Here is a 14132-nt window from a genome sequence, read left to right on the forward strand (position 1 = left end):
ACAACAAAGTAATAACAGTATAGTGGCAACATTCTCAAAATGTAAGCAGGATGCCATGTCACTTCTGTCTCTGTGATTTGGTTTGCACTGCATGCTATGACAGTCCTGCCATGCAGCTTTATGCAGTACAGTATGTTTCTACTAATGAACCCACTGTCACTCACACACCTCATGTCCTGAATAAGTGACACCCGTAATGATGGTAATCCACCACATGTATCCGATTTTCTTCTTTCTGATGCCAGAGTAACTGAAATTGCAAATGAAAATTAAACCAATACATCATTCAATGTCTAAGGGCTCCCTAAAGAGACCCTTTTATGAACTAAAATATTGCACATAAAACTCAAGCATTTTAAATGAATATGTGCTGTTTTTTTTCTTTCTAGAATTTGTCTTTTTCTTGCAATGTTGCTCCAAACTTGCTAGAAAACCTGAATACTCCAGGAGAATCATACCCCTCTCCTCTTGTAGGAATGTTTAATTACTGTCTGTGCTGACCCAGCTCCTCTGACCCTCCCCTTACCTCCCTGCATAACCTTTTATGTTTCTACTTGGGGAGGAGTGAAAGGGAATACTATACAGAGTGTCATGTAAGTGACGGCTTTGAGTCCTCTGCGGCTGCTAACCTCACAATAGCACCCAGCAATAGTCATGGGCATTTTGGATGTCTACAAAAGAGAGGCTTTTACAGCTGAATAACATGCATAAAATATGATAAATGCTCATATAATAATATGAGAAGATTGCTGTTGAACTTTTTTGGCGACAAGGTCTTTTTAAGTAAAACAGGTCACAGGCTAAGTAACAAAAGGCACATGTACCAGGAGATTCAGAATTGCGCTCATGCCTCTCCTCCCGGTCCTGGAAGTGCACCAGATGAGACCACAAAGCAGATTTACCCTGCAAAGAAGATTAGAAATATGTACAATACAATAGATAAATGCAGTTTCTAGTAAACACATCAGGCAATTTCTCAGTGTTGAACGGATACTTTTATTTAAAGCTGGTCACTCACTTTATAGTTTGACTGTATAAATGCCACACAATGTCTCTTTACCAAAAAATACAAGCTATAAGGCCCATCTAAAAAAAAAATCCAGGTGCACAGGTATTGCTCACATATAATCCAAATCATAGGCAATTGTCAAGTCTCCGTGGATCACATGTATAACAATGTCACAGTCAATTCAACAAGTTATCCAAAACAGTTCAATACTAATTATCACAGATATTGCTGAAGATGATTAAAAAGTCCATTAAGGCCAGTCACTATAGGGTTTAAGTGTATGTTGAAGCAAGAGCCACATTTACACCCAAACCTCCTCCTCTCCCAGGACCTTTTTTTCTTTTACCTATAACAAGTAATAGTTTTTATTATTCCCTGGGACACCAAGCTTGTAAATTATTGCAGGGGCAGCTGCTTGGAGCATAGTTGCTATTAATGTACGGATGCACCCAGAACTACATCTCCTGAGAGCCCTTTCGCTGTACACGGTTAGTGAAATTGGAATTTTTGGGCAGTAGTTCCCTTAAGAAATACCTGTGCCTAATTCAGGCAAGCATTTGCACCATGGGTGCAATGCCCATATTTGGGAAGTGGGTGGAGACTGATGGGGAAGAGCGACAGGCTAGTTCCCCATCAGGTCCACTTTACTACTGAGTGACAGCACACAGCAGTCGGTGGATTCAAAAGCTGCTATTGGTCAGCCCATTGCTGTGTGTTGTCAATCAAAAGTAAAGTGGAGCTCACTGGATTTGTTGGCACTTGCAGTGTTCCTAAAGACATGGGGAAATGTGCATGGAATGCAGAGATGTACTAGATACGTTTGTTTTTATTATTTATTTATTTCAGGTACTTATATAGTGCTGTCAATTTTATGCAGCGCTTTACATATACAGTTGTGTTCAAAAAAATAGCAGTGTGTTGAAAAAAGTGAATAAAGCTCAAAATCCTTCTAATAGCTTTTATTTTCATACACACAAATGCATTGGGAACACTACACATTCTATTCCAAATAAAAACATGAAGAAAAATATATCAAATTTGTGTTGTTCCGCTAAAAAAAAAAATTGAAGAAACGTGAATATTAGACTGTTCAAAAAAATAGCAGTGTTTGTATTCTTCTTTACAAACTCAAACATTCACTATATAAACTGGAAAATGTTTGAAGATTTTGCTTTCCTTTGAATCACCTAATGAATATTTAGTTGTATAAGCACTGTTTCTGAGAACTGCTGTACATCTGTGTTGCATGGAGTCAACCAACTTCTGGCACCTCCACAGTTCTTCTCTATTTCTTGGTTTTCCCTCAGAAACTGCATTTTTGATGTCAGCCCACAAGTTTTCTATTGGATTAAGACCCGGGGATTGGGCTGGTCACTCCATAACGTCAATTTTGTTCGTCTGGAACCAAGATGTTGCACTTTTACTGGTGTGTTTGGGGTCGTCGTCTTGTTTCCTCTTCAGCATAAGGCAGCATGACCTCTTCAAGTATTCTGATGTATTCAAACTGATCCATGATCCCTGGTATGCGATAAATAGGCCCAACACCGTACTATGAGAAACATCCCCATATCATGATGCTTGCGCAACCATGCTTCACTGTCTTCACAGTGTACTGTGGCTTGAATTTAGTGTTTGGGGGTCGTCTGACAAACTGTCTCCGGCCACTAGACCCAAAAAGAACAATCTTACTTTCATCAGTCCACAAAATGTTGCGCCATTTCTCTTTAGGCCAGTCAATGTGCTCTTTGGCAAATTGTAAGCTCTTCAGCACGTCTTTTTTTCCACAGTGCGACTTTGCGGGGGCTTCTTGCAGATAGCTTGGCTTCACATAGATGTCTTCTAATTGTAACAGTACTCACAGGTAACTTTAGACCTTCTTTGATCTTACTGGAGCTGATTGTTGGCTGAGTCCTTGCCATTTTGGCTATTCTTCTATCCATTCGAATGGTAGTTTTTCGCTTTCTTCCATGTCTTTCAGGTTTTGGTTGCCATTTTAAAGCATTTGCGATCATTTTAGCTGAGCAGCCTATCATTTTCTGCACTTCTTTATATGTTTTCCCCTCTCCAATCAACTTTTTAATCAAGGTACGCTGTTCTTCTGAACAATGTCTGGAACAACCCATTTTCCTCAGAATTTCAGAGAGAAATGCACTGTAACCAGCATGTACAACATTTGCTGCCTTCCTTCCTTAAATAAGGGCAATAATTGCCACCTGTTTTTCAACGAATGAATGACCTCACTAATAGAACTCCACACTGCTATTATTTTGAACATGCCCCTTTCAATTAATGATTCAATTACACAGAATCAGCAGCATGCATGTCATGACTGTTGGGTCTGTTGGATCTCTATTACTCTACTACACCTGCTAGTAAATTATTTGCCATGTAGAAATATAATTTCTACCAAAAACAGTGATTGATCAGGTTAGTGATGTCTGACTGCTATTATTTTGAACACAACTGTATATTGTACATTCACATCAGTCCCTAACCCTCAAGGGGCATACAATCTAAGGTCCCTAACTTACATTCATACATACACATACTAGGGCCAATTTAGACAGGATCCAGTTCACCTACCAACATGTCTTTGGAGTGTGGGAGGAAACCGGAGTACCCGGAGGAAAACCACACAGGCACAGGGAGAACATGCAAACTCCAGGCAGGTGGTGCCGTGGTTGGGATTCAAACCAACGACCCTAGTACTGCCAGGCGGAAGTGCTAACCATTTAGCCACTGTGCTGCCTGTTTTTTAATTTTGCCCAGGCATACCCTTAATATAACTGCACAATGACAAGTCTATTTCAGATATCTATACCTTTTATCAAGGACATCAGCAAACTGTAATCCCATGTTGGCAAAGGACAGTAATATATAGTATAGGCGTACCTCGGTTTACGAACGCCTCGGTTAACGTAATTTTAGATTTACGATTGAAAATCCATTGAAAATAATGGCTCGATTTACACATTTTTTTTTTGCAATATGAATGGATTAATTGATTTTCAATGCATTTACGATTTTTTTTAAAATCATGTCCCTGTACAGTACTATGCCTTTAAAGTGCACTTTATAAAGAGTTTTGAACAGATAAAATACTTTTTTTTACTTTTTTCTGACCTCCGGAATGGATTAAATTGGTTTTCAATGCATTCCTATGCGAAACAGCGTTTCGGTTTATTAATTTTTCGCAATACGAAAAGTCCCACAGAACGAATTAAATTCGTAAACCGAGGTACGCCTGTATAGCAGAATGATAAGGTGCACATGATCATGTGAGCTCATCAAATGGACTGTGATATTGAAGTTTAAACAATTTGTGGTGACCTGGAGATTATGTATGACTTAGATTATCAATTCACATAATCTGGGAGTGTTACATGTATTGCTTGAATCATTTCTTTCTTTGGAAATGAATTAAACTACATAAAATGTTTGTTGTGCAAGAAATGAACTTTGATATACAGAGTCCCATAAACATAAGTATTTGCATGAGGTATGATGCTAAGCTTTCGACTTCCAGTGTATAGTTACTGTATTTGAAATGCAAAGGGGGGTATTTACAAAAACTTCATGGAGCAAAATCTGGTGCAACTCGGCACAGAAACCATTCAGCTTCCAGATTTTATTGGTAAAGTTTAATTGAACAAGCTGCAGTTAGAAGCTGATTGGCTTTACCATGCACGGCTACACCAGGTTTAGTAAATCTCCACCAAAGTGTTTGGTTAACCAGACAAACCAATCGGATGCTTCCTTTCCTATTCAAACTCTACCAGAATATCACCAGGTGAAATTGGAGGAGCTATTGTGGTCTCCTGTGCTTCAACGATGCCACAAAGTATGATATTTTAAAAATATACAATAAAATTGTATCCACCAAAAAATTAATCACAATTACTCCCTATTAGTGCAGCTGAAATCACCTGAATAAATTTATAACAAATGCATGTGAATAAATAAAGTCCAGATACTCTGAAATGAATATAAAAATATATAACTACTTTATATCCCAATAAATTATCCCTCAAAGTGTAACACACTGCTCAAAAAAATGAAAGGAACACTTTGAAAACACATCAGATCTCAATGGGGAAAAATATCATGCTGGATATCTATACTGATATGGACTGGGTAATGTGTTAGGAATGCAAGGATGCCCCATTGTTTGATGAAATGAAAATTATCAACCTACAGAGGACTGAATTCAAAGACACCCCGAAAATCAAAGTGAAAAAATGATACAGCAGGCTAGTCCATTTTGCTGAAATTTCATTGCAGCAACTCAAAATGGTACTCAGTAGTTTGTATGGCCCCCATGTGCTGTATGCATGCCTGACAACGTTGGGGCATGCTAAGCGTGGGGTCATTCAATGGTATCAATTCCTTCATCCTCCAGGAACTGCCTGCAACTCTCGCTACATGAGGCCGGGCACTGTCTTGCACCAGGAGGAAACCAGGACCCACTGCGCCAGTGTAGGGTCTGACAATGGGTCCAAGGATTTCATCCTGGTACCATGCCATTGTCCAGCCTGTAGAGGTCCGTGCGTCCTTCCATGGATATGCCTCCCTAGACCATCACTAAACCACCACCAAAACGGTCATGCTGAACGATGTTACAGGCAGCATAACATTCTCCAGGTCCTTTCACGTCTGTGACATGTGCTCAGGGTGAATCTGCTCTCATCTGTGAAAACCACAGAGCACCAGTGTCAGACCTGCCAATTTTGGTGTTCAATGGCAAATGCCAATCGAGTTCTATGGTGTTGGGCAGTGAGCACAAAGCCCACTAGAGGACGTCGGGCCCTCAGGCCACCTTCATGAAGTCTGTTTCTGATTATTTGGTCAGAGACATTCACACCAATGATCTGCTGGAGGTCATTTTGTAGGGCTCTGGCAGTGCTTATCCTGTTTCTCCTTCAACAAAGGAGCAAATACCGGTCCTGCTGATGGGTTAAGAACCTTCTACAGCCCTGTCCAGCTCTCCTAGAGTGACTGTCTCCTGGAATCTCCTCCATGCTGTTGAGACTGTGCTGGGAGACACAGCAAACTTTCTAGCAATGGGATGCATTGATGTGCCATCCTGGAGGAGTTGGACTGCCTGTGCAGCCTTTGTAGGGTCCAGGTATCGACTCATGCTACCAGTAGTGACACTGACCCTAGCCAAATGCAAAGCTAGTAAACAGTCAGAAAAGATGAGTAGGGAAAAAAATGTCAGTGGCCTCCACCTGTAAAACCATTCCTGTTTTAGGGTTTGTCTCAGTGTTCCCATCTAGAGCACCTGTTGTTAACACCAAAGCAGCCGAAACTGATTACAATCCCCTCTGCTGCTTAACTGACCAGATCAATATCCCAGGAGTTTAACTGACTTGATGCAATGCTCCAATTAAAAAGTGTTCCTTCAATTTTTTGATCAGTGTATAATGTTTATAAAATGACCTCCTGTACTGCATATCTGCAACAGGCACACAATCAGAAAAGTAAACATAAAAGGCAAACAACTTATGTATGTAGATTACCTGTTTGACCTGAAGGCCATGGCTCCAAATCCGCTCCAGAAGGTCACACAGACTGGCTATCAGAGTGTTTTCTTCTAATCCAGTTATGTTGGCATCAGCGTGACCCAACTCAACGGCCTCATGACCCATCTTCTCCACCAGCATCCGTTTTGTCTATGCATACATTAGTGTGGTCAGTGATAATAGACAATTTTATTTAAATTACAGTGAAGCAAATTTGTAAAGTTAAGCTCCAGCTGAAAAACCCCAAAAAGTTCATAACCATAAATTGCTGCAATATTTACCTTCACTCTGCAGCTTCCCCCTGTAGTAACAACTTTCTACCACTAGGTGTTATCCATCTTTGGGGCTGAATGGTGGCCAGGATCAATGCACTTCTCTTGAGCCCATGCGGTCATGTACCCATACCCTGAGGGAGGCGTCATAACACAGCCTGGGCTCAGAGTATTAATGCACTGATTGGCAATGGTAGTTATTATGTTGGTGCCATTCAGTGCAGCAGTAAGGACTGCGGTGTAAGTACAGTCTGTGTCCTGCTGGGGAGACTTCCCTTCATTTCCTGTCCAGGAGACATAACAGGAAGTGAAAGCAAATTTTTCCAGTGTAAGAGTGTCCTCTGCCAGATTGCTACACAGAAGGACACTTGTTCTGGGTGTTGAAGCAGTGGTCTCCCTGCAGATATGTCCCCGTCTGAGCTAGACCTATAGCAACCAGCAAAACGTATACTTCCTGCTTATTAAAGAGCTATAGCTCAGCAGGGGGCATGGCAGCCTTCTGCAGAGAGACCGCTGCTTCCACAGAGAGCAAGGGTCCTTCTCTGCAGTATGCTGCCAGGATATAGGCTGCATAAAGAATCAAAGACCTATAAGACTTTTACACCTTTTTTGGTGGTAAATACATTTAGCCAATTTAAAGTGAACGTTTATCGAGGCCTTAAAAGGTTGACAGCATTGTTCACACAATCACATGAACTAAAATGCAGAATTTACCTTCATCCGGCATTCTTTCAGCAACCCTTCAACAAACTTGTAGTTGGTCTGGGCTATGACCGCAGGGGAGAGATCAGAGAGTTTGGGTTGTCTCACTGTCTTGCCCAGGCTTCTCGCCTCTTGCATATATTTCTATAGGAAAAGAAGATTAAACACTTTATTAGAGAAAAAAAAAAAATCTTTGTTTGCCTTCTATCTTCTCCCGCCAACACTTTCCAGGCTCTGTTCTCTGAAAGATTCCGGTTGTTTTTAAAATCCCCCTAATGCTTCTCACATGGGGAATGACACAGAAAACAGGAGCAAGGAAACAAACTAAACCTACCACAAACGTAGGGTATGTAAACCGATGTAAGTACACAAAAGTGAAGGTTAACTTCAATGAATTCTATATATTAAAATAATCAGCAGATCCAGAGATGCAAGCAGCTGAAGTTATGTGCAAATCTTTACTTTTCCTGTAAGACAAACTTAAAGTGGTTGTAAAGGCTGAAGATTTTTTATCTTTCTGCATTCTATGGAGGAAGGTAAAAAAAAACCTTCTGTGTGCAGCAGCTCCCCCAATCCTTACCTGAGCCCCATCTGATCCAGCAATGTGAATGACAGCCTCAGCTGCCCAGGGTCTCTGCCCCCTCATTAGCTTGGCTCCCGCTGCTGTCAATCACAGCCAGTCAGCCAATGAGGAGGGGGGGGGGGGTAGGGCCAAACCATGGCTCTGTGTGTGAATGAACACACAGAGCAGCAGGTGCCCCAATAGCAAACTGCTTGTTGTGGGGGCAACCAACAAACAGGAGGAGCCAAGAGAACCCACAGGGGACCCGAGAAGAGGAGGATCCAGGCTGCTCTGTGCAAAACCACTACACACAGCAAGTAAGTATTGACATGTTTGTTATTTTACAAAAAAAAAAAAAATGAACCTTTAGAATCACTTTAATGCTGCCTCTTCTGTCTTCTAAGCTCCGCTATTGGTCAGTGGGGTATTTAATTTTTTTAAAGTGTACGCCAGGGCAAATAAAAGATAAACATTTGCTGTACATCGCTGCAGTACATACAGACATGCTGGGTTTTTAACCCTCTAAAGACCCTACAAGTACAAAACAATACCCATTGATCTGCCAGAAATGCACTCAGCTCCTAAAGCTGGGTACACACGGTCAGTTTTTTTTAGTTCAACCAGCAGGTTGAACAAGGTTAAAAACAGATCATTAAAACACCACAAGTGATGTTGATGAAGCGATCTCTCCCTTTGTGTTTTTGTATTATGACAGGGGGAGGACTCTCCCTCCAGAATACACTGATCAGCGCTTGCAGCCAATGGCTGCTAGCACTGATCAGATGCTGGTTTTGAAGCAGCTTTTTTTTACCCTTCCTACTGAACTGGACACTTTTTGACCAGTGTGTACTCAGCTAAAGTCTTGCTGTGGGCTAACAACACACAGCATTTTTGTAGATTGAGTGGTGTCAGCCCTGCCCAGCTTTCTTTAGACAAAGTACTTAACCACTCCCATATCTACAACATAAAAGCTAATTAATCTGTAGTCTGGACATAAGGACTGGGAGGGCTATTAAAACAAAGTAAGCCCTGTACAAAGCACAACTCTGAATTTCTGACATAATCAACAGGTATTTGTTTTTCTTTTTTGTGATTGGATATACAAAATCACTTCCAATGGTATATTTAATGTACCAAAGGGGAGCAAATAAAGAGAAGTTCATTGTTAGGATCTATGTACAACAACGCATTTGGGAGAGGACAGAACCATGCTAGATTTTCATATAATGTTAGCCGCCTACTGGATCTACTGACTATTTGATATCCAATTTTCATTGGAGTTAGCCTCTGATTTTTTTTTCCATTATGTGCGGAGATTGAATTGCCCAGGTTTGTGAAAGAATTGTCAGTGGTTCTTCTTAAAGTATAACTAAACACAAAACTTTTTTTTAAAGTTTTGGATAGAGTGTAGAGGGGATGAAACAGCTCTCAGATTTTATTACTGCCGCCTGTGTCCCTGATAGGGAGATTCAATTCTCTATTTGTCATGTTCACCAAAAGTGAAAGAAAACTGCAAATTTGCATTGTCACCAGAAGAGGAATACAGGGCAAATCTTCTAATGGGGACACTAGTTCTGGTGACAACCAGGATTTTTTCAACACTTTGGAGTAATTTATTCTTACTTTCTATGGGAGACAGATGGTAAAAAAAAAAATAAAACTGCCAGGGGTTATACTTTATTCTATTTAAATTGGAAAAAGAGGAAATGATATCATTAAATTGTCAGTAAACAGGAAAAAAGGGAAATGATATCATTAAATTGACAGTAAAACAGGATAAAAAGGGAAATTATATATCTTTAAATTGACAGTAAAACAGGATAAAAAGGGAAATGATATCTTTAAATTGACAGTAAAACAGGATCAAAAGGGAAATTATATCTTTAAATTGACAGTAAAACAGGAAAAAAAAGGAAATTATATCATTAAATTGTCAGTTTAGACAAATTATAATTTTAGCTTTGGATAGAGCTGGGAAGGATTAGAACTCCTGTTGGGTTTTTTCTTCTATTTGGCGCTCTGTTGAGGTTTTACCCTCCCCAAAGCTGGCCATACATGATTCTTTTTTTTTTTGTTTAACCAGTGGGTTGATGAAAAAAATAATGAATTGATTCCCCCTCCCACACATTTGATGCAGATGGGGGAATGACTCCCGCTGACCTATTGTATACAATATTGCCCGCAAACCAGTGGCCCTGATCTTTCGGGAAAAAAGCAGACAGGTTGGTTGCACAGAAATTGATCGATAGATCGACTTCTGTACAACCAGCTTGCCCATACATGGATCAAAATTTGGCTAGTCCTTGCTGAACTGGCCGAATTTCGATCCATGTATGGCTGGCTGTAGCCAATAGTTTCACCATACATGAAATGAAGGCAAATCTCCAACAAAGACACACAGAGCAATAAAAATCTGACAGGAGTTCTAGCCTTTCCCAACTTCAATCATATTGTCTGTGATGGGTAACGGTCTCAATTTGTATCAGTTTTCCTTGCTCCAGTTTCTATACATATAGATGTGCGGTAGGCTATGCAGCCCGCTCCTTGTGTTCAAATCTGATATAGCCCAAAGTGTACAGCTTCAGCAACTGTCAAGTGAACACACTCAGTGATGGTTAAGAGACAAGCCTTGCTATTATGGTTAACATTTGTTGTGTGTGAATTCTCCCACGATTTAAAAGACATCACAGCATGTACATACAAAAATTCTGCCAAGAATAAATGCAACACATCTGCAGTAATTGTTTTCCAGAGGTGAACAAAGCAATGATTCTATGACTAAGGCTTTACAAAAACTAAAAACAGAATCCTTTCATGAGGGATAAAAAAAAAAAAGCAGCAGCAGGTTCAAAGCCTTCTAGACTACAAAGCCTTGAGTGCCCATCTATACAGCGGGACTACAATGACAGTTCAGGGATGACTGCGTGCAGAAACACAAGAGGCAGCTGTAAGTAAAGCCAACATACCAGGCAGCACTCAGAGAAGGACTTTTTGGGAAGCCGAACTGGAGCGGGGAAGCCCTCATCCCACTCCCAGAATGCCATAGAGTTCTGACGGATCAGGACCTCCTCACATGGCTTACAAGGAGATCCGACACAGCATGACGACAGAAAAAGCAAGAAAACAGGGAGACAAGCAGGCATGCACATGATCCAGATTAATAGAAAAGAAAAGAAAAAAAAAAAAAGTAAAAAGTAAATACAGAATAGCAAAATGAAAAAAAACAACACAACATGACTGCAACAAACAAAGGCAAAGAAAACAAACACAAAAGAGATACAATGGCACATACACAGGAAACAAGATTGTAAAAAGAATTCTGCCTCTGCTACAACAGAATTCTTTCATGGCTTTATTTCAGTGGCAAACAATGTAACATAAAACAGAAAATGTCATCTTTATAAAGATGTAACAATATGAAAAGGGCAACAAGGGAAGGCAAAAGACAGTAACCACAAAGACTTCTGATTGGTTGCTACAGGCTACATAGCCCCTTGCTTTACTGGAAACTCTAAAAACGTACTACATAAACAACATTAGTCCTTGTCATTGAACATTTCTACAAATCCCCAGCAAAAAAAATATATATATATTGCTGAAGCTTAAGGTACACCTTAGTATAACTCCTACACAAGATTTTCCTTTAGAGGTATTAAATCCAAAAACAAACGTTTATTACGTATAATGCAGTCCACCATTTCATATATGTGATGGCTTCATTGCTTTTCTTTTTTAGGTACTTTTCTTTTGTCAGCTGGTGATCCAGCCAGTAAGTCTGTTATTTTTCAGCTTGCTTAAAGCTGTAGTAGATCTGGAGACATTCCGGCACCCCTTGCAATGGAATGGCATAATATGCTAGTATTTATTGCACACTAGCTCATTATGAAAGACTTCTCTGTAAAACGAAGCCCTCCAGCAGCATGCTGTTTCCACTGACAGGGCTTCCACCTTCATCCGGTTTTCCTTCTGGTTTTGCAGGCTCCGGCCATTTGAATGGTCGAGCCATGATGATGTCACTCCCACATATATGCCACATTCGTGGCATAGCACTCTCAATGGAGGGCATACTCGAGTATGCCCTCCATTGAGGGAACAGTGCGCATGCGTTGGTGACGTCACAAGCTGCTTGTCATTGGAATATCTCCAAAACAGTGCACATTTAGGAGATATTGATTTTACCTACAGGTAAGCCTTATTATAAGGTAAGCTTTATTATAAGCTTTTTTCATAATAACATGTCATACTTCCTTGCTCTGTACAGTGGTGTTTCATAGCTACAGGAAAGCTTTATTATAATCTTACCTGTAGGTAAAAGTGGCAAAACGGACTTTACGACCACTTTAACAGTCTGAGCTGTCTAGACAAAGTAGCAGGTAGAGGGTTGGGACAGACCTTTTAATGCTGACAGCTGTACTTACAATGGTCATCTTTTAATTATGTAAATATTTTATCCTGAAAGGAAAAAAAAACTCTTTGCTATGGATGCCAAAATTCCTCCTGCTGGGACATTGTATTCTGGTCTCAAGACTCTCTACTGTCAGAATTCACTGATCAGTGGCTGCAGCTGCTAATCAACAAAGTTTCCCAACATTCCCATTCAATAGAAGTCGATCTAACAACTGACTTTTGTTGAACAAGAATGGTGACAATGAATGAAAATTCATCTGTTCCCTACTGAACTGGCCAAATTTTGATCCTTCTACAGCCTTCTTAACACTTCTCTTCCCCCAGACTGACAGTGGTGCTGTCCAAAAGGTGTCTAACATGGTGTGCCTGCCAGGGAGCTTCCCCCCCACCCTCCTTCTAGTGCAGGTGTCCCTTCACAACCCCCCATTCTCATCCTGTAGCGGCCCTTTGAAGCCTGGCCACACAGGATGAGAAGTGTTATTTTTCACCCCTGCCGCGGTCCCCTTCCTCCCATCCAACAGCACAGCCGGACGGGAGGAAGATGACCCCCTGAGGCGAGATTCACACCGCTCCTGGCCATACGGCTCGGAGAGGGGTGACCTCCCGCTGGAAGGTTCCAGGACAGGGCCGCCGGCTTGACGCCATGTGCCCTCCCGGCAGGTGCAGCATGGGCACGAGGCTTCCCGCGCCTGCACCTGCTGAAGACAAAGTCCGCGCTCTCGAGAGCGCAGCCCGTGTCGAGGGGGCATGCCTCGTTGCCCAGACAACGCGGCACGCTGCCTGATGTTGCCATGGCAACCGGGAGATTCCTGCAAAGCCTTAAGAAGGCAGATGCAGGGCTCTCCTGGTTGTTCTGTTCTGCTGCAAGCTGCTGGGAGGTCTCCGCTGAGGCGAGACCCCCGCAGCCACTCTGCAAAGACCCGGGGATCGCAGGATCATTACCCGCTGAGCACTCTGCATCACCCCAGTGAGATTAAGGATTATTATCCGCTGAGTACTCTGCATTATACCAGGGAGATCGAGGATTATTACCCGCTAAGTACTCTGCATTATACCAGGGAGATCGAGGATTATTACCCGCTAAGTACTCTGCATCACCCCAGGGATACCAGGACTATTACCCGCTGAACACTCTGCTAATACTCGGGGCTCAGGAGGAGTACCCGCTGCTACACCGCCTGATAATGTGAGACCAGGATTGCCCGTGCTGCTGTGTGCTGGAAACACCCGCTGTGTGGATCCTCTGCTGTGTGCTGAGAAGTATCGCTACCGGCTGTCAGCTGCTGTGAGCCAGGAAAAACCCCTGTCAGAATTGTGAGTGTCATCTGCCCCTATTTTCCTCTGTACGGACTGTCCGTGCACTTTCCCCCCTTACCCGTTCCGGGATGGATTACAATTATTTTGGCCCTTCCTTGCTCCAGAGACTTGGATGCTACCCTCAGACCCAAATTGAGTGATTGTCATAATTCAATAAAGCTTTGAGTGTTTATCATCTCCTCGGTGTGTTCTGTCCTGCCTATGCTCCGTCACAGTGTCTAGTTTACTACTTCATTCAGAATGCAGACACCCTAAGACAGGAAATATGTTACTGGCTGCATCACCAGGTAAAATAAAGAGGGAAAAAAGCCTAAAAAAACTGAAAACTAATGCAGCCTTCA

The 14132-nt window shown here is 41.7% G+C and overlaps 1 protein-coding gene across 2 annotated transcripts in view; it reads right to left on the reverse strand.

The window, feature by feature from the left end:
* DENND5B (DENN domain containing 5B) overlaps positions 1-14132 on the reverse strand; it is a 160873-nt gene that overhangs the window by 32942 nt on the left and 113799 nt on the right. For both annotated transcript variants that reach the window (XM_089680730.1, XM_089680731.1), the window contains 4 exons: positions 7518-7649; positions 6529-6681; positions 825-903; positions 169-250 (listed from right to left, as the gene is read on the reverse strand). In XM_089680730.1, coding sequence (XP_089536856.1) covers positions 169-250; positions 825-903; positions 6529-6681; positions 7518-7649 — 446 coding nt within the window. The remainder of the gene's footprint in view (positions 1-168; positions 251-824; positions 904-6528; positions 6682-7517; positions 7650-14132) is intronic.

This window comes from Staurois parvus, unplaced genomic scaffold (genome assembly GCF_062004578.1).
Source record: "Staurois parvus isolate SC_StPar_1 unplaced genomic scaffold, SC_StPar_1.0 ptg000249l, whole genome shotgun sequence".
Classification (NCBI taxonomy): domain Eukaryota; kingdom Metazoa; phylum Chordata; class Amphibia; order Anura; family Ranidae; genus Staurois; species Staurois parvus.